General features: G+C 38.1%; 1 protein-coding gene across 2 annotated transcripts in view; it reads left to right on the top strand.

Annotated features, from left to right (window-relative positions):
- LOC101645077 (amine sulfotransferase-like) overlaps positions 1-12975 on the top strand; it is a 35823-nt gene that overhangs the window by 10154 nt on the left and 12694 nt on the right. For both annotated transcript variants that reach the window (XM_004702202.2, XM_045294711.1), the window contains 2 exons: positions 7009-7157; positions 10465-10673. In XM_004702202.2, the coding sequence (XP_004702259.1) occupies positions 7019-7157; positions 10465-10673 (348 nt within the window). In that variant the 5' untranslated portion in view covers positions 7009-7018. The remainder of the gene's footprint in view (positions 1-7008; positions 7158-10464; positions 10674-12975) is intronic.

The following is a 12975-nucleotide window of genomic DNA, read 5'->3' as shown; positions in this document are numbered from 1 at the left end:
AACACAGTGTACAGTAGTGGTGACATAAACACCGTGTACAGTAGTGATGACATAAGCACCATGCACAGTAGTGGTGACACAAACACCGTGTACAGAAGTGGTGACACAAACACCGTGTACGGTAGTGGTGACACAAACACCATGTACAGTAGTGGTGACACAAACAGTGTACAGTAGTGGTGACACAAGCACCATGCACAATAGTGGTGACACAAACACAGTGTACAGTAGTGATGACATAAGCACCATGCACAGTAGTGGTGACACAAACACCGTGTACAGTAGAGGTGACACAAACACCATGTACAGTTGTGGTGACACAAACACAGTGTACAGTAGTGGTGACACAAACACCGTGTACAGTAGTGGTGACACAAGCACCATGCACAGTAGTGGTGACACAAACACCGTGTACAGTAGTGATGACATAAGCACCATGCACAGTAGTGGTGACACAAACACCGTGTACAGTAATGATGACATAAGCACCATATGACTAAGACCTGCGAGAACACTGAGAGGTGCGCATAATTCAAGGAAACCAAAGTGAATGCTGTTACATGCATAATTCTTAAGTGACAATAATAAGAATAGATAATCTATGACTCGAAATGCAGGGGACTAATTCTGACAACTTCTTAGGCTTGGGAGGTTAGGACCACAGTCTCAGGAAACAGTTAGACCAGTGGTTCTCAACCTTCCTAATGCCACGACCCTTTAAGGCAGTTGCTCATGTTGTGGTGAGCCCAAAGCATAAAATTAATTTCGTTGCTACTTCATAATAGTAATTTTGCTACTGTTATGAATCAGGTGAACCCTGTGAAAGGGTCGTTCGACCCCCAAAGGGGTCGTGACCCACAGGTTGAGAACTGCTGATCTAGACTAACTGGCTTAACAGCCCACAAAGAGGATACGGAATGAGGAATATCATTGATGAGGTCAATGGATCCTGACTAAAACTACAAAATACCAGAAACAGGTTTATTTACTATGCAAAGTCATTCTACTGTGTGGATCATGATGATAATGGTTAACATTTCAAAAGGGAGAGTTATAGAAAACTTTATTGATATTTGCAAACTATGCATAATAGACCAGGAGGTGGTCACTTGAACCGATTAAATTAGGAAAGGTGTGTGTCGGAGTTGTATCCTTTCACTATACTTGTTCAACCTGTATGCTTAGTAAATCACCCATGAAGGTCTACACTATGAAGAAGAATGCTGTACCGGGATTGAAGGAAGGCTTATTAACAACCTGCAGTCCACAGGAGACACAACCTTGATCAATGCATGCAAAGAAAAATGGAGACATTTACTGATGAAGATTGAAGACTAAAGCTTTCAGTGTGGATTGGAATTCAACATAAAGAAAACTAAAATCCTCATATCTAGATCAAGTGACAAAAATCATAGGAACAGAGAAAATATTGACGTTTTCAAGGATTTCCATTTGTTTGCATCCACAATCAATGCTCACGGAAGAAATTAGTCAAGAAAAAAAGGCTTGTGAATCTTCTGCATAAAGCCTCTTTAAAATGGTGAAGAACAAAGACGCCCCTTTGAGGACTAAGGTATGGCTGACTCTTAACGTAGATTTTCAATGATTTCCTCCATCTGTGACATCTGGACAATGAGGAAGGCAAAACAGAGGAGCGTTGACGCATTTAAACTATTGTTTTATTGAAGACTATTGAAAGCACAATCACTGGTAGAAGTAGAAACAGATCTGTCTTGGAGAAAGTAGAGCAGCACTATTCTGTAGCAGTGAAGATGCCCAGATCTCAGCTCACATGCTTTGGACACGTCAGGAGACACTAGTTGGGACAAAAAGGTGTTATGCCTACTATAGTGTCAGCAAAAGAGAAAAACATGCTCTACCTGGTGGAATGACACAGGAACTGCGACAAGGGGATAAAACGACAATCGTCAGGAAGATGCAGGGACGGGAAGTATTGTGTTCAGCTGTGACGAGTGTTGCTGTGAGTGGGAACCAATTCCATGGCACCCAACAACAAGATGCAATAACAGGCTTTTCCTGTCTGGAGCAAAGGACAGTGAAGAAAATCATAGTCTCAAGGAAGCAATTTGTGACCACACAACCCTAGTGACCACACAACCAACAGTCTCTACTTTCCTGAGACTAGAACAATGAGTGGTGACCAACTGTCACTACCAACCACTTTGATAAAGATGTCTGGGGTCTTAAAGGCTGGAAGGTAAACAAGCGGCCATTTAGCCCAGAAGCAACAAAGCCCACATGGGAGAAGCACACCAGCCTGTGTGATAACAAGGGGTTGAAGGGACCAGGTATCAAGCACCAATGAATAAAAAATCATATCATTGTGAATGAGGGGGAGTGTGCAATGGGGAACCAATGCCCATCTGTAGCCAACTGTACATCCCTTGCAGAGGGGTAGCAGGGAGGAGATGAGTCCCTCAGGGTGCAGTGTAGCATTGATTAAACACACAACTTTCCTCTAGTTCTTAAACGTTTTCTCGCCCCCGCCCCTACCCCACCCCCCCGACTATCATGATCCCAATTCTACCTTACAAACCTGGTTAGACCAGAGGATGTACAGTGGTGCTAGGAACTGGAAACACAGGGTATCCAGGACAGATGAACCCCTCCGGACCAGTGGTGAGAGTGGTAATGCTGGGAGGGAGGAGGGAAGGGGGAGTAGAAAGGGGGAACAGATTACAAGGATCTACATTTAACCTCCTCCCTAGGGGATGGACAAAGGGAAAGTGGGTGAAGGGAGACGACAGGTAGTATAAGATATGATAAAATAATAATTTATAAATTATCAAGGGTTCATGAGGGAGGGAGGAGGGGATGTGGGCAGGGAGGGGGAAAAAAAGAAAAATGAGGAGTTGATTCCAGGAGCCCAAGGCAGAAAGCAAGTGTTTTGAGAATGTGTAAGTGTGTTTCACACAATTGATGTATGTGTGGATTGTGATAAGAGTGTATGTGTATGTGTATGAGTTCCAGTAAAATGATTTTTTTTAAAGATGACAATAAAATGTTATAGACAAAATTGTGGGACTCCGCAGACTACGATCCTTGGACACTTGTTGTGAATGGTTTGTGTCGGTTGATTGGGTCAGGAGTCTCAGTGGTTTGGCAGTTAAAGCCTAGGAATCTCCCATGATGTATGGAACCTAACACAATGTAATCAGATTCATAATGGAATCTGCTGTAAGAAGCTAATCAGTCGTAAGACGATTAGGGTGGAGCAACTCCTTACTCAGGTCACAGCTCTGATGCAATCCAAAGTAAGTTTCATGGGGGTGATCTACTTTCTATACAAATGAACAAACACTGTGGGGAAGTTTGCTTGCTTTGTGCTGAGTCTGGAACCTGAATCTGGTTCGAAAACCTTTAGATCTTTAGATCCAATAGCTTGCCATATTGTCTTCAAACCCTGGGAGGCAGCTGCAGACAACATTGTTATCTGACCTTCCAACCTGGGACTCATTTTTCTCTCCATTCAAAAATCTGACCTGTGGACTTCGGAATCACCTGCCCATGCAGCCAGTGGTGCTCATGACAATCCCAAGTTAACCAGCTCTTGAAGATATGCCAGTCTGGAAAAATCTTAACATCTGACCCATGGTCATGAAACCAAATTATACCTACATTCTTCTACAAATATATGAGCTATATTCTTGGTATAAATCTTTATCCTTCTATGTAGAGGGAGTGAGAGAGTTTAAAGCTTATTATTTTCATCATGCTTTTGTTGATATTGACCTAATAAATAGAGAACCTAGCACACGTTGACAAGTCTAAAACACTTGTTAAACCTAAAACTGAACCCACCAGGGGATCACTTCTCACCCAAAGAGTAAAGTGATCGATTACACCCAAGAAGAATTTAATCCTCACTACAATCAACAGAACCAAAACAAGCATTATCCTAAAGTCAAATTTCTGAGGCATTATGGGGCACAAAAGAACAAAGGAAGTGAGTAAACAAAGAGAAAGTGAGAAGAGTGGTATGGCATTGGGTGCATCTAATGCCATGAACCTTACAATATATAGATTATTGAGGTGAAAACTTGCACTATAAACTTTCACCCAAACCACCGTAAATTAAATACATAAATAAGTGATCTAATTTATTTGATGGTTCTAAACAATATGCTCTATTTAATCTTTTACACACAGCAATAGATTTATCAGAGAAAGCTAAGAACAAAATGACTGGCTAGTGGGGTTTTTAAGTAGATAATACTTCTAGCATATTTGTTTCATACTTTTATTATGCATTTCACATTTAGATTTACAACATATTTTTTGACAACATTTCGGTTGGAAATCATTATAATAATTACAATATCTCAAAATGTATCAACAATGTCTCAAAACTATTTGAGACCAACATTTACAAACTCAAATCAATTACTATAATGCTTGAGGGACACTTTTTACAAATGTGGTAATTTCATGTGAACTTAAAGACATATAAAAGTGTAGGGGTGTTGTTTAGCCTGTCAATCAGGTCAGAGCCTGAAGTTGCCTCCTTGTGTGTATGGCCTTCTCATAAGGAGGGTCCTGGGAAACTCCGTCTCTCTCTGCCTTCATCTTCCTTCTGGAGCACCTGGTTGCTGCCAGAGCCCTGGAGATGTGTCCATCATCCATTGGATCCACAAGACTTTGCACCCACCAACTGGTGAAATTCTTGTATTCGGCCTCATTTTATGTGTTTTCTTGAGTCTGAAGAGGAACTGATGGACTACTATCTGAGTTGGACTGCACTAGAATATTTTCTTACAAATATTTGAATGTTACTTTGCTTCTCTAGTCAAACCAGCTTAACACATTATGGTACCTTGTGAGTGGGGTGTTAAGGAAACAAATCATGGAAATGGAAGGTGGAGGCTTATCTGGCCTCTGCCTTGTGGTAGTTTTTCTCCCTTGGCTAGCCAGGGATCAGGTAGGGCCACACTGTTTACTCGATTGTTGTCTGGAAAGGACATGGGAAGGGGAGGTATTGATTCCTAGCAGTTGTCTTTCTTAATGCCTGTCTGAAATGGTGAAAATGAAAATGATAAATGTAAATTTTGAATTCTGGGGGCAAAATCGCCCCTTGAACTTCTCTGAGGTCATGCTAATGAGTCGAAATGGCTGACCAAAATCCAGGCCCTGGCTTGATACAGCCAGAGGCCTAAGCCATATTGCATATGAATGGGATAGTTTAGATATGAAAGGATTGAATTTGGCTATTTTAAGAATGTGTTTAAAATCTGGCTGAACTAGGATTATATGGATCTTTTCTACCCATCGTTATTGAGATAATGTGTGATAGAAATGATTATTAGGAAGTATAAGTAGAGAATTTGTAAGTCCACTGCTTCCAGCCATTAAATTGGATCTGGCCTGAAAGAAGGCTTAGAAAAAATAAGCCCTACCCAGTGCCTCAAGTGCTCAGGACATTTGCATTTGAAAAGTCTTGCTGAGAGAGCTGTGGAAAACTCAGATGCTTGCTAGATTACCGCCTCCATCCCCTTGTAGATTGGAAGTGGGAGAAACATTAACAATAGAAAAACGGGTTGAATCTGGCTACTGACACCCATGGACTTAGTTCACAAAGAATAGAGGAGAGACAGGGCAGGTTGCCCGGTCTAAAGTTTAAGAGTTCAGCTAAGCCTGGGCCTATGGCAGTGGTTCTCAACCTTCCTTATGCCACAACCCTTTAACATAGTTCCTCATGTTTTGGTGACCCCCACCCTTAAAATTATTTTTGTTACTACTTCATAACTGTAATTTTGCTACTGTTATGAATTGGGCAATCCCTATGAAAGGATCATTCGACCCCCAAAGGGGTCATGACCCACAGGTTGAGAACCATTGGCCTATGGCATGACCTAGCTTAAGGGGACTAGGATTGTTGAGAATTTGTGAAGGGGCCCATGTTCTAAAGTTGAGGTGGCCAATGAGCATCTTAGTGAAACTAATGCAGCCCACATTGAGATCAACCAGAACCCAATCAGATGAAGATAAGATTTTTGAGCTTGTGATTTGGTGCACATTGCTGCTGACTTTATAGATGACCTATCCTGATTTGACTTTGCATATGGATACGAACTCACAAGGTTCCAGCTAGAACGAAGATTCTTCACCTCAAAAACATGCTTGTCTCCTCAGTGTGCTGGGTTGATAGAAGGGAAGTATAGAAATTGGATACCCAAAATGGGGGTGGGGGCATAAAGACTTTGTATCCACCTACCAGTGATATTCCCGCATTCTGCATCATTACATGTGGCTTTGTGAATCTGCAGAGGGACTTAAAGACTAGTATTGGACTTAAAGGACTTGAATTGGAGTGGGATGGGATGTTTTCCTGATATACAATTACTTTTTGACATTTTGAGAGTCACTGGATTTGTTTCTCTAGTCACCCTGACCTAACACACAAATCGAGTGACATAATGTCTCAGAAGCATCTTTTAGAGACAGCAGATAATTCATGCTCTGCAAAAAACCGAATAATTAAAAGTATATTTTCTAAAAGTATATTGAATTTCGTATTGCTACAACAATGAAAAATGGGAAATAAAAATATGAAATACTTATAAGCTCTATATTGAGGTGAATTGGAAGCATATGCTCTGTGTCCAGAGTGCTTGCATCAAATCTTAGTTCTGTGTTCTGCTTGCTGGGTAACTGTGAGAAATTTAATCAAGATGACTGTTCCTTAATTTCTTCAACCGTATGTTTGAAATGATGATAGTACTTCATTCGAGTGATTTTAGGGAACACTGTTAAAACTCTAAGAATCTTGGTTTTCTCATTTAAAAAAAATAATAATAGCAATGCCTACTTTATTAGGTTATTGTAAATATTAAGTGCTTTGATATTTATAAAATGTTTATGATGATAAATGAGTTTAAAAGATACATGACACTTAAATGTTGCCCAGATTATATTAGCTATTCAATAGCTTTTAGTTATTTTACATAAAATACTATGAGCCTGAAAATAATGTCATGTTTTTATTTGCAGGTGATTAATAATGGATGAGGACACATATTTACTCAATTTTAAAGGCTATAATTTTGAGCATTCTTTGGTTGATATTGATCACCTAGAAAATCTAGATGATTTTGAAATTAGAGATGATGATGTCTTCATAATCACATATCCCAAATCTGGTGAGTTCAGGGCTGGGTCCTCTGTTACCCGTCATTACTCTGGTTTCTGCACATGGGTATGCACATATTGGACATCACGCAGGAACAGAAAAAATTTACTTGAAGCACATATATATATGCTGGTGAGGACATTTACAATGGAAATGATATCAACTCTGATAAAAAATATAAAGAAACAAAATATTGAGTAAAGAACAATTACTTGTTATGTGATGGCATGCTAACTTGGGCTGAGAATGGGAGAAAATATATTTCAGAGATGAGCAAGTTTTCATTAACAGAACATTAAACCTCCCTGCTACTCCACAGAGAGAAATGGGACTATTTGCATCCATAAAGATTTAGCCTTAGGAAATATAAGGAGCAGTTCTACTCTATAGCATCCTATAGGATCATTATGAATTGGAATTGACTTCATGCCAGTGTATTGCTCTATTTTTGTATGTTTATATTTGATGGTAGAAATAAATCCTTATAACACTTTTTATTTGTGGTAATTTTTGCATTTACCAATAATAAAGAAATCATTTTGAAATAGAAGAAATTGCCCTTGATTTACTAAACAATTAGTTTTAAATTATGTTTTCTAGAGCATGATCTATATGGTGGCATTCAAGCAATGTTTAATTCATTAGTTAATGCTGCTCAGAGTTATAGGGAAGTCTAAGTCAGTACCAAAGAAACTATTTCTCATAGAAATTCTAGTTTTTCTCTAATAGCTTTTACTTTGAAGATCATCGCATGTTTATTTAGACACATATTGCTTTGTCCTTAGGTTCTTCCATTGTGTAAAATTTTTTGGATTGATGATTCCATTTAACAAAACTGAAATTCTTCAATTTCCCCCGCCCCACCATTTAATGTCTGTGTCACCCAATTTTGCTTAATTTTAGGTAAAGCACTATAGTCCATAGAAGAGTAGGTCACCCTAAATCAGGCTGTTTCTGGGCCATCACACCCAATGCTTCTTCCATCCTGAATGATTCTTGTTCACTTGAAGGGAACAATATTGAGTATCTCAGGATCCACCATAAATTATTTCAACTCTAAAAGGTAGATAATCAATTAAGCAATAATATGTGTTATATTTTTGACACTTCACTTCCTAGAACATTGATGGTATATTCATGAACATAAGAGCAAAAATTCTAACCTCATTCAAATGCAAACCAAATCTAACCATGAAAAATAGTCTGTGAACAGGGTATGTTTATTTCAGGAGTCAAGATTGCTTTGGACAATATTAAATCTATTATTATAGTTGACCTGCATTACTAGACAACAGAAGAAATCCCTCATGATCGTTTCAGGAGATGCAGAAAAATCATTGAATAATATCCAGCATTTATTCAGAATGGACACGATTAGCAAATGAGGGGAAAGTTAAGTTTTTATTAACCTGATAAAGGAATCTATCAAAAGACTATAGCAAACATCATATTCAACAGTGAACAATGTGAAATGTTACATTTAAAATCAGAAACTAGACAAAAGTGGGGGGGAGATGAAATGGTGTCATCATCATTATTGTTCTAAGTTCATTCTGACTCCTAGCAACGGTATGTTTGCAGAACGCAGCAGAGGTCCGGAACCAGTCTCACGGTCGCTCTCAGGTTTGAGCCCATTGTTGCAGGGACTGTGTCAGTTCATCTTGTCAAGGGCCTTCCTCCTTTTGCTGCCTCTCTGCTACTTCGAGAATAACGTCCTTTTCCAGGCCCATGTGTCTCCTGACAGCATGTGAAAAGTTTATGAGGTGAAGTTTCTCTATCCTTGCCTCTAAAGAGCATTCTGGGTGTCATTGTGTCCTTACAAAAGGACATTTCACCTTGAGGAAAGTGAGGTAGCTCTTAACGGAAGAGCTTGAAGCACATGTTATTGGTGTCTCATCGAACTTGATGCATCCAGCCTTTTGGCTGCCACTCTTTCCCTGGGGCATGGATCAAGTCTCCATGTGCTTTTCCTGCCACTCTTTTTTAGGGCTGAGTCAAAACTTTGTGTGGCAAGAGGAATGGGACTCTGTACAAGTTGAGGTCATCATCCTTGTCCTTAATTTCTTATTTCAGTGCGTCCCACAATATAGGGGGGTACAGGATGACTCCTTAGCGTGGTGTGTAGACACTGTATGTGGATCACAGCAAGTCTTGGCTTAAACTACTGACATTGTGGAATATGGATGTTTGATGAAGAGTTCTTTTGCAGTCATAGAAGGATCATTGCATTTTAAGTATACCTTTTTCTTAGACGTACAGGCATATGTTTTTTAATTTCCACAGTATGTTCTATGACAGAGGACATTATGTGAGATGGAGATTGTATGCACACTATATTACAGTTTGATGGGATCCTGCTTCTGGATTTCCTTGTTGCCACTGCTGAAACTGCCGGTGCTGCTGGAGAAGCCTGGGCCTGGGCAATGGCAGCACTGGCGGTTGAGAGGTTTTTCCTGTAGCAGAGCAAGAGGAAGCCAGTATGGAGGGACCAGAAAACACCGCGTCCCACCTGAGTGTCAAGTGCAGCCATGTGCCCATAGCCACACTACGTGCCCACTTCACAAACCAGAAACAAAGCACAAAGCCATGTTCTCTTTTCAACAGCCTGTATCCCATCTAAGATCCTGTCCTGCAAGGCTCCAGGTTTGGGCTTTAAACCCATTCGAGGGGAATAATAAACAAGAGGAGACTGATTACCCTGAAAAATCACAACAATAACAATGGAAAGCCTGGTGTGACCATGAACATATATATGAAGTTGGAACTTGTCAAAATGGTTGTTAAACAATGCTATCTCAGTCCAAAATCTGGGTCTTTCCAGATTATGAATGCTTTATTTACTAAATTGTCTCCCAAATAATTTAATTTTCCAACAGGTGTCATTTTTGTACTCCATGATATATAGAATCCACCACAGATGTCTCAAAAAAAAAAGCTTTGACCATGAGGACCTGACATAGCGATTAGATCTTTCTCTCTCTCTTTTTTTAAGTCTGTAGGACTGTCAACACAAAATGGTGGTCGAGTACGATCCTGGTGGGTCACAGAAACTACTGAAAACACCTTTCTCATGTGCACATTTACTTACACATAGGAAAATTTGCAAGACTTGGCTTGAAGTTTTTCAGTGGTTGAAGTGGATGAGGAAGCAAAGTTGAAGTGATTAACCTTCAGGATAATTTTACGTGTGTTCACGGCGCTGTGCCTAGAACAGCAAGCTCAAATCAAAAGGGGCAGAGGGAAGATGAAGAGCATGATGACTACATTTACTGTTATGAATCAACTTGTATTTGAAACAGTATTATGTATTTTTACAGGTACAATTTGGACACAGCAAATATTAAGCTTGATTTATTTTGAGGATCATCGTAACAGAACTACACATACGGAAACAATGGATAGAGCCCCATTTCTGGAGTATAATATTAGGAAAATGGACTATTCCAAGCGCCCGTCTCCTCGCCTCTTCTCCTCCCACCTTCCTTATTATTTAGTTCCAAAAGGCCTCAAGAACAAAAAAGCTAAAGTATGTCGTAGAAAATGCTTAAGGACATTCCTCACTAGACATGCCTTGTTCTTTGGCCTTATTCATCCACTTTCTTTCAAATGTTTTAGTTATTTATTGCAAAGATCTTATCTTAGATATTTAACAAGTATATAGAATATTATAAATATAACCATTCCTTGGATCACCATGCATGTTTCAATGCAATTATGTAGATAAATAAATTTCATGTCAGCATTTAAAACTCCACTTATCTTATTGGCTTGATGAAATTTCATTGTGAGCCACAAGTGAAATATTCGTGGACTGCTAGATTACAGCCATTGCATAGTTATATTGTAATAAATATTCGTATAGATCTTTGTACTTTTCTGGTCTAGTGAAATATTTTACTAAAAGTGAATATAAATACTTTAAAAAGTGATAGTATCAACTTGCTTTTTATGATCCATCAACCTGTACTTCTTCAAGTAGCATTTAAGAATGTTTTTTCCACATAGGCATGCTTCTTTCTGATCATTGAAATGATGCATTTAGCTAATGCTCTACATTTTTAAAAAAAGTAAATCTCATTACTTGTATTACTTAGAATTTCTAATAATTGAGTATCTTTTTAATATACTCCAAGGATTTCAAATAGTCTTTGTGTGCTTTTCTTTACTTTTTTTTCCTTTTATTTGTTTCTTTGGCTGTTTTCTAGAGTGCTTACAGTCCCTGAGAGGTGTACATGGTTGGTGCTTGAGCTGTAACCTATAGGTTGGCTACGAAAATACAGTTTGGTGGTTCAGACCTACCTACTAGCACCGAGGATGTAAGCCTTTGTGATTTGCTTCTATAGAGATTACAGCCAAGAAATCTCCATAGAGCACTTTTACTCTACAGAGAGAGAACCATGTGCACCACGGGTCAGAGTTAACACTATGGCAAGGAGTAAAGCATTTACATGGAATAAGTACTTTTCCAAGTAAGAGTTTATCTTTAAAAGTTGTTGACAGCTTTTGATTTTAAATAACTAGTTTGCTAGTCTTTCCTTCACAGCCTCTACATTTAGTGTCTTACTAACATATTCTTCCACCACAAGATTGTCCAAATACTCCCTAGGCATTGTCTAGTTAGTGTCTGCCTTTTACATTTGGCTATAGATTATATATTAGGTTATAGATTATAACTAAAATTACGTATCCTGTGAGGTATGAAGATTGTGTTATATTTGTGCACATTAGTTCATTGATCCAACATTATTTATTAAAGCATCTACTTGCCCCAATATTTCAAATCTATACTTTAATAAGCTAAATGATCTTTTTGGATTCTGCATTTTTCATTCCAAATATTGATAGATCATTTATCTCTGCCAATTTTTTACTGTTTTAAATATTATAAATATGAAAACTTCCAGTCTGATAAATTAAATCTTACACCAATTTTATTTTTAATATTATAATCCCTTAGTGATTTTAGATGCCAATTGGAAATTATTAAATGTATAGATTAGCTATGGGGCAATGGTTGACATTGCAATATTTTAGCGTTCTATGTAACCATTCTAAGGTTATTTCTTAGGTCTACTTTTCTAGCATCTAAATGAGCTTAATATTGATTTCCATAATCACTTTAGACATTCTTTGTTTTTATTATTTGAATCAATTTTCAGGTTTTTTACTTTTTCTTTTTGCTTTATGAACTGAAACATTTTTACACAATGAATTTTCTACTTAATTATTTCTTTTTTGAGCAAAAAGCATTGGTTTATTACTTCTTTAATATATATTCTTTATATATTAATATATAATTTGTAATATATATTCTTGACTTGATTAATTTTTTCTTTTTTCTGTTATATATACTTAATTTATCACCTGAACAAGAAGTATGTTTAATTTTTCATTCTTTTCAATATTTTCCTTTTTTTCTATTTCATTAGGGGTCGAATATTATAGCAGATATCCTTCTCTTTTCATGGATTCTCTAGCATTTTCAGTAAATTAGGTCATTTTTCTGGTAGGGATATCTCGGGAACATATTAGTCACATGTATTTTGTTCTTAATTGAAGCTTAATTTTACGTTTGTTTATTCAGAGAAGAGTAATCATTTCATAAGCATTGGATGGGGTAACTGAAGAGGTCCTCTTTTCCCTTTTCAACATATAGCACAATATAAGTAATTAATTAACCGAGGAGTTCCTCTCTTCTGGAATAAACCCTACTTGCTTACAGAAACAGAGAAGTAACCCACTGTCAGAGATTGATTCTGAGTCGCAGTGACCTCTGACCGGCTTCTGAGGCTGTCCATCTTTGTGAGAGCAGATGGCCTCACCGTCCG

This window comes from Echinops telfairi, unplaced genomic scaffold, assembly GCF_000313985.2.
Source record: "Echinops telfairi isolate 266 unplaced genomic scaffold, ASM31398v2 ScPeMD7_3533;HRSCAF=4204_0, whole genome shotgun sequence".
NCBI lineage: Eukaryota > Metazoa > Chordata > Mammalia > Afrosoricida > Tenrecidae > Echinops > Echinops telfairi.
The sequence above is the reverse complement of the archived record's forward strand: the minus strand, read 5'-3'. Positions and strand labels throughout refer to the sequence as shown.